Here is an 8,169-nt window from a genome sequence, read left to right as displayed (position 1 = left end):
GGAGAGCAGCCCCGCCGGGGAACGGGCGCTGCCCCTCGGCCGCTGGGTTGAAAAGCTGCTCTGGGGCGTGACTGTGGCACCGTGGCCCCTCCGGCCACCAACGCCTGGGTGCCGGGTGGGTTCCCCGGGGCTGCTGAGCTTTGCTTCTCTCCCGGAGCTTGACTGTGTTTTCCGCCACCCAGAGAACAGCGGTGTCATACAGCAATAACCTTACCTGTTAGTACTGCTTACCCTTGGAAAATATTGGACTTAAAATTGCATCTTTATTCTCCCCTCACTACAGATATCAGGCTCACTGAGGAGAAAAGGAAACTTACACATAGCCAGTTCAGAGAATTCTGAGACTGAGATTGGATTTGTGCTAGGAAAGACACCAAACCTTCACACAGAGCATCTTTGAACAGCACAAGAATGAAATATCTTGAATAAATCCCTGCATTATAATCGGTCCACATATTTTAGTCCCATGAACTACCATGCTGCATTTAAAATATTTTTTTATTATTTTTTATTTTACAGATACCTTTGGAGACTGTACCTTTACAGGTATCCTTAGAGACACACCGCCAAACAATTTCACGCAAAACATTGGCACCAGCTGGAATTGACTCTTTGCTGGTGGAGAAGCGTAAAATGTATTCTGTATATTTCCATAAAGATCAAGTATAGTTTCATACCCGCTTTTCTCTTTGCTCAACTAATCTCATTAAAAAGCAACATAAGAAAAATTCTAGGCAGTCTGCTCATAATGCTCCTACTGCCAAATTCAGTAAAATCGGTTGCTTTCAAAAGCAGAACTGCTCAGGCCATTGTAAACAGTGTACTCCTTTGTTTTCTTCACAGCTCTCTTGTAAACCTATTCCGTGTTGTATTTATGATGTTAAGTATCTTCTGAGTAGGTGGGACCGTGCTTCATCTGTGCAGAGGACATCTGTGTGTTTTAGACACCCCAAGGTTTGTTGTCTTTTCGTTTGGAGTGTGCAGATGGTCTCTGATTCACATGATATTGGATCCCTTGCCTGACTGGATGCCCAAATCTTTGAATTAGGAAAGTATCAAATAAGGGAAGATCAATGAATACCTCTGTTTGCACAGAAATTGGTAGATTTTTCTTCTCTCCCAGTCAAGAGTCTGTGAAGAAGCATTTGATAATCTGTACTGGTTCCTTCCCACACTGTTGTGAACTACTGGGAAGAGTGAATATTCTCTATTTTTCCTTAAAATCTGACTTCATGCTTCTTGAAAGCTGGTGCTCACAATTCCTGCATTTTTTTTTTGCGTGTAGTTTGTAAAACGGCTGCTGCAGCAACACCGTAACTAAAAGGAAGAGGTGGGGTCTTTTGTTTTAAGAGAACTGTAGTATCTGTCCAACTAGCCTGACAACTGAGTGTCTCCTTTGGACCCCAAAGTATCTGTTTGGAGGTGGATCTGAAAACCAGAGAAATCAAAGCAGTAAAGCATGCAGTGATGCATGTGTAGAAGGAGAGAGGGCAGGGAATATGCTAAGAAGCTAATGATGATAATCCTATTTAGCAAACCAAACAGAGAGGGAAAGCCCATGACGGAAATCACTGAAGAGAGGAAATTTTGGTTCATAGACAAGTATAAGAATTTCTACAAAGGAAAGCTGTTCTCTAGCACCGGGATAGAAACCCCACTTACCTGAGCTTTTAGGACCAATAAATAAAAAGAAATTAAATTCCGATCATATCAAACACTGGTCTGTTAATGAACAGTTAGTCAGGGTTTGCTGCACGTGGTAAATTCTACTTCCTACTGACAGCCCAGCTGTGGAGACATGGAGGGCAAATATCATAAATGAATGCTGCAAACATGTAAGCACTTACAAAATTGGTTTTGATTGAAATATGGTTTAAAGCTAAATACTTTCAGCCCTGCTCTTACAGGAGTTGCATCTCACTCCCAAATAGCTGACCTCTCCTTTTTTAACAGTAAACTCATATGTGTCTGACACACACCCCCTCCACCCCCAACCATATTTACATGCAGGATACTTGGCCTTAGACTTGAGGAAGTTACTGAGCCTCAGACCTTAGCACGTTGGGGGAAAAAAATAATTTCAATGTGAGAGTCTCTTTCATGATGCTAACATATGTTTTAAGTGACTGGAAAACTCAAAGGAGTTTGACGTATCTCGAACTTACATGTACAATTTCTGGAATTATTAATCGCTGTCCTTAATTTGAGCCCTGACTTATTGTCAAAATAGAAATAATAAGAATCAAGGTGATGCTATCTGAGTGTTTAGTGCAACAGTGAAAAGCGCATGAAGACTGTAATTATTTGCATTTCCATCATCCATTGCATGTGTAACAGCAACCCGTGGACTTATCTGACAAATTGTCTAAATCACAAATTTGACTATGTACAGTCATGACCGTAAGAGAGAGTTGTAGACATAAGAAGATTTTCAGCTTCTGAAGGTTCATCTTAGGTTTTACACCATTCCCCCGAATGCTTCAGCCAGGATTTGCAGAGCAGCAAGCTGCCAGAAATGCTGTGGATGTATATTGCACAGCGTACGGTATTCACATTGGAAAACCATGCCTACATTTCATTCACAAGCATTCAGGATTATCAAAGCTTTATGTCTCCCGGCTTACAAAGAACCATTTCCTAATGAAGCGGCAATACCAGTTTGCAGCAGGGCCAGGCCTGTCCTGTTCAATATTTTTTGTCAGTTGCGTACAAAGGAAAAAAAATATCAGCTTCCCACTCACAGGCTTTTGGGTGGGAGGGTGTATTTTTGTTTGTTTTGCTTTGCATTCGAAGAGGATGAGCATTTATCTACAGCCAAAATTCAATGTAAACTCTGTTGATCCTGATAGGAGATCAAACAAGCTTTGCAGAAAGAAAACTTCAGAGTCTGTGTGTCTTCAGAGTATTAATTCATGATAAAATAATATAGACTGAGTTGATCTTGGATTAGGTCTGAAGAATGAGACTCTCTGCGTCCTCAGTTTGATGCCAAACTGAGGTTAATCTGTCTCTAAGAAGCTGTAGGCCAGATTCTCGCTAAGAAATCCAGCCCTTTTGCCCTGATCTGGTTTTGTAAAGGGTCCAGAGAGCAGTCAAACCTTGCAGGCTGCACATTCCTCAAGTACAGGGCGGATCACACTGGGAGCGGAGCTGTCACATTTGGCTCTCCCATCAGACTCCCTGCAGCCTGGACGTGGATGGCACGACTGGATGGCATGGGGAAGAAGCCACATGGCTAGTGCCATACCCGCTGTCAGACAGTGTGCTAAACCATGGTATTCCCCTGCTTCGTTATTTTCTACGCTGAGCCGAACTAATGTAAAAAAGAATCCTGATCTTACACAAACCTTCCACACGCACTCCCTCCTTTTAAAGGTATATAATAATCCTAAATTTATTCCAAAGATTTTATTTTAAAATAAATCTACATATTTTTAGTACTATACCAACTTGATTTTTTTTGGCAGTTGTTCTCAGTGGATCCATAATTGCAGCAAATAGATAAATGTCATATTTAGATTCCAAAACTGCATGACAAATTACTATATTGCATTATTTATTGCAAACCACTGTTTCCACAGACTGGATGGAAAGAAAGAGCTTTTAATTAAAAACTGTAAGCTATTACTAAAGAAAATAATGGGGATTTCTTTTAGAAATTTTAGTGAAACGTTGCCCCATATCTGCCTTGGGACTGCATTTTCTAGCTAGCATCACAAAAGAGAGATTTTTCAGTGTTACTTCCATGAAGCAGTAGAAGTTTCTTTGGAAGACTGACATGATACGTGCTTCCTTTCTGACGGCATTTGGTGCAGTGCATGAAATCTAAGTCATTAGCTACTAAACTGAAAATGCCTTTTTAAGACCTCTCATAGCCATCTGCTATGCTCTGTTTTCATTTGGTGCCATGTGTGTATTAATGAAATGATTACATCAGATTATATCTTTTATTCATAAAATCATCTAGGTCATCTGCTTGCACCTACACTTTCTCTCTCATTAAAATGAGCATTCGTGTGTACGTTCTCCCCACACTGTACGAGTACAATCCCAGCTGCAGTCAGCTGCTATGTGCATCTTAATAAGAAACCCCACTCTGCATCTTTTTCTTAAATGGAATTCCTTCAAAAGACAACTCTAGGGTTTCACACCACAGCAAGTGCTTTTCTCATGCTGTCTGAAAATTAAAGACTTCCCAAAAGGGACGAGATCTGGATGTACTAATGACCTCGGCCCTTCACAACATAAAGCACCATTGCAAGAACACTGTCATGTCGCTGCCAAGAAATAGGCAGTACACTCTTCACATCTAGTCAACAGTGTTGGTGTCAAAACTGTCAACAGCAGAGCAAGCACTTGTGTTCTTCTGTGAGGATGGAACACAGCCTGCATCTACACACTACGTGCTTGAGAACAGCAAGGCGTCGAGTGTACACAATTCAGGTCTGTAACGCGTAAACAGACAAAATCCTAATAATCATATTATGGCTCTGTTACGTGTCAGGGTTCATATCTACAACTGAAGATTACTATAAATGGAAAGTTCTTTGGCAAATCAATGAACACTATCAGTAAAGAAGAAGTGAATACATGAATATTCATGAGCTTTTTAAGTGAGGGCTCGTAAATTGTGTTAAATTTCCATAACTATTCCTGCCAGGGGGGTTAGTGTGAGAAATATTCATGAGCGGGGATGGGTATTAAGTAAATATTCCACAATGTTTTGAACTATGAGAATTTAAAATATCTAAGTGTAACTGCTTTAACTAGAAAACAGATTTTAAGTATCATACTTTCCTAGTTATGGAATATTTTATTCCCCGGAAGACAAAATCACTCAGGGGGGTCTTGTCAGTTGTCCACAAGGACCTTCTCATGCACAACCGAACAGCTCAAATTGATTTCCCTGGAAATAATTTGGACATACATACATACTGAATCACAACTGCAAATACTTCTGGCATATGTACAGCTCCCAGTGCAGCACTTCTTGCGCTTCTTGCAAGCTCCTGAGAGTAAGCTCCAATTCGTGTGCAGACAGCCTGCAGCTAGAAGAAGGAAAACTTCATCAAATCAAATCCTTATGAATTGACAGGCTCTGGGAAGAAGTAAAAAAGTAGTAAAATATTCTAGGGGCCAGATCATCTGCTGCCAGTCTCTTAATCTTCCCTTCTGTCTTTCACCAGTCTCAAAAAAACACTCATATTCTGCTAAAGCATCCATTAATGCAGCTTCATGGACGTGTAAATTTGTGAGCACATCTTATGTGGATTCCCTTTATACTCTACTTTAAGGTTCCATATTCAATAAGGAAAGAGCCTTTCAAAAATACCTTGGACAAGGAAGAGTATAAAGGCTTCCATATAATCTACAATACACTTTGTAGAGATGTAAAGAAATATGCACATACTAAGATAATAAACCCAATCTGTGAATGAAAATCATCTTTCATTGACTAAAAATTGATTTTTTTTTCCTAGAGTCTATTCTTTCAAAGATACGTATTCCATAAGATATGCAGCCCTATTTAACTGATGAGTGCATTATGGTAAAATACCAGACAGTTATGCAGCCACTGTGCCAGAACCGATACAGAACATTGGCGAGACTCAGTTTGACAAACCTTATTTGCCTCTTTTCCTTACAAAGCAAAGTAGTTATAAATTTTAATTGGAAGAAAGAATTACATTTAATTATAATAATATATTTTTTAAAAATATAAATCTTTTTTTAATTTATATCCTAACACCTCCATCCCACAGGAGTCAATTTTTGTGGTAGTAATGGCAATTCCTACTGACTTTAGCGGAGCCAGAATTTAAAAACCCTTAGGACCTTATTTACACCAGAACATTTTTAAATCTCTAATGGCAGAATACTAATGATGAGAAGTTAGTGAGTGCTTCAGAATACCCAGAACAGCAAAAAGTAAGAACAAATAATAAGAGGAGAGTCCTAATAATAAGAGGAGAGTCCTCTGTATTAGAACTCTAAGTAGCATTTTGATGCTTTGTGTATTCTGTAGGAAAAAAAATTGTGAGAAATCATGCTTCAGTGTTTCAATATGAATGCATTATATGAAGCATTTTTTTCAGACCTACTGTTTTGCTTTGACTTGTCTACATTTGTCTTCATCCAAATGCCGAATCCCTATACTCCCAGCTGCTTTCAGTTCAGTGACGTGATTTCTGGCCAAGTTGCTTTCCTTTGATCTGGTTGTTACACCACCATATGTCTTCAGTATTGCTGGTGCCCCTCACTCTTGCCCTCTCCCTCCCCATCTCACCAGTCTCAGAAGGGAATTCAGTTACATTAAAGCATCCCTTCAGCGGCCAGGCTGAAACAATCCTTTGAAATAACTAGGGCAGTCAAATGACTGATTTGAAAGTAAACTATGTCAGTGAATGACGGGAGTGAAAAGCAGAAGTTCGGTAAGAAATGCAGAGGGTTTCTTATCCTTCTATCACTCAAAGTTTCTACAGTTACAATGAAAGTGCATGAAATATATTTGATTTGAAATCCATTACAGATATATAAGGCATAAATGCATACGCACACATGTGTGTGTGTGTGCAAATGCATGTATTTATGTATGTAGTTTATAATTAGTGTCTATTTGCATGACAGACTGCAAAAAGAAATATGAAATAATATTTAACCGATAGTTCCATAGGAATTCCTATTCTCTAGGAATCCTATTTTGTAAGATTATTTACATGATTTAAATGGCCTGTGTGGGGAGAATATATTTCAATTCCATGTGATTTTAGACTTTGTCCCAGGTAAGGCCCTAGCTATTGAGTTGCCTTTCCAGTGACACTAGTACAAATGGATCAAGAATATACAGTGATGGGTCTGAGAGGAGAATCTGACACATTTTGTAGACTTCATGGTATATTAAAAAAAAAAATCTTCAAGAGAATTTGTTTTCTAGACATTCAACAGTGTCATTTTTTTAGCCTAGAACCTTTAGTCTAGTCTATAGACCTACACACTTTCACTGGAAAATACGAATTTATAGACCCAGAATAATTTCCCAGACCCATCCCAATCATGCGCATCTGGAGTTTCACAGGTGGTGATTTAAACTGGCATTTTTGTGAGTTCCACAACTGTTATTAACAAACAACATCTGCTCAGTGCTGCAGAGCATGCTTCGTTCTCAGAACACCATTTGTTAATCTCTTCTAAACAAAAAGTTTTCCAGGATGAGCATTTCATTAAATTTTTGTGATGTTTCTGTTCCAAAATGGAGCAAAATCGAATTTGAAATATCAAAATCTTCTATGAATCAAAAGGCCTGAGTTTTATAAAGTTGTGATTACGGTACTCAATTTCTTTTATCCCACAGAAAATTGAAGTGATAGATTTTGCAAAAGCTTTCATGTTGTGATATACTCAATTCATAACTATATTTCCCAGAATCTATTAGAGATTATGTATTTCTTACTATGCTGCAGGAAAGAATTTGTGACACAACAAGAGAAAAAGGTAAGTTCCATCACTCATAAAACATTGTAGAACACCTACAATTGTGCATGGTTTATTTCTATGCTCTTCAGAAAAAGGCAAATCGGCATTATGCTTAATGTTGCTATGGTACTGGATGTTACAGTTTATTTTTCTAGATAACAGTGAAACCCACGTAATTTCTCACATAGGTCAGAGTTGCTCAAGGGCTGCACTGATTTACACACATCCTATGCAAATCTGTCCTCATTTTAACTGGATATTTACTTTGCATTTTAGATTTAGAAACTCTGCTTTGTAGCTGTTTGCAACCTCTTTTACACTTTCCTGTAAGAAAGTGGGAACTGTTTTCCTGTGAGACACATAACCAAACTATCAGTGATTTATAAAAAACAAAAAAAGAAAGAAAAAAAAATTCATGGTACCTTGCTCTGTGATTTCCTTAATCTAAAGCTGCATCTGTCCAACTGAGTGGGAAACAACGTGGAAAGATGCACCTTGCTTTACCCTATCCAAATCTTCTTTGTGACATTCCCAAGATGTTTGGGGGCCTGGAGTGGGCTGGCTGGTTCACACCAACAACAGTGCCCAGCATCTGCTTGAGCTGTCCCTGGGTACCTCTCCCACCAGTGCCTGCCCAGCTCTACACCCAGCTGAGGATCAAAGGGAAACCGAAAGGCTCCATTACCCACCTCTTGC

General features: G+C 39.1%; 1 protein-coding gene across 1 annotated transcript in view; it reads right to left on the bottom strand.

Annotated features, from left to right (window-relative positions):
* Nucleotides 1–3,245, bottom strand: part of GJD2 (gap junction protein delta 2) — a 5,395-nt gene extending 2,150 nt beyond the window's left edge. The window contains exons 1-2 of the mRNA XM_009639061.2: nucleotides 3,099–3,245; nucleotides 1,663–1,667 (exon numbers count right to left, since the gene is read on the bottom strand). Of these exons, the coding sequence (XP_009637356.2) occupies nucleotides 1,663–1,667; nucleotides 3,099–3,245 (152 nt within the window). The remainder of the gene's footprint in view (nucleotides 1–1,662; nucleotides 1,668–3,098) is intronic.
* Nucleotides 3,246–8,169: the final 4,924 nt, after the last annotated feature.

The sequence above is a fragment of the Egretta garzetta genome, unplaced genomic scaffold (genome assembly GCF_000687185.1).
Source record: "Egretta garzetta isolate BGI_Z169 unplaced genomic scaffold, ASM68718v1 scaffold285, whole genome shotgun sequence".
NCBI classification, from domain to species: Eukaryota; Metazoa; Chordata; class Aves; order Pelecaniformes; family Ardeidae; genus Egretta; species Egretta garzetta.
The sequence above is the reverse complement of the archived record's forward strand: the minus strand, read 5'-3'. Positions and strand labels throughout refer to the sequence as shown.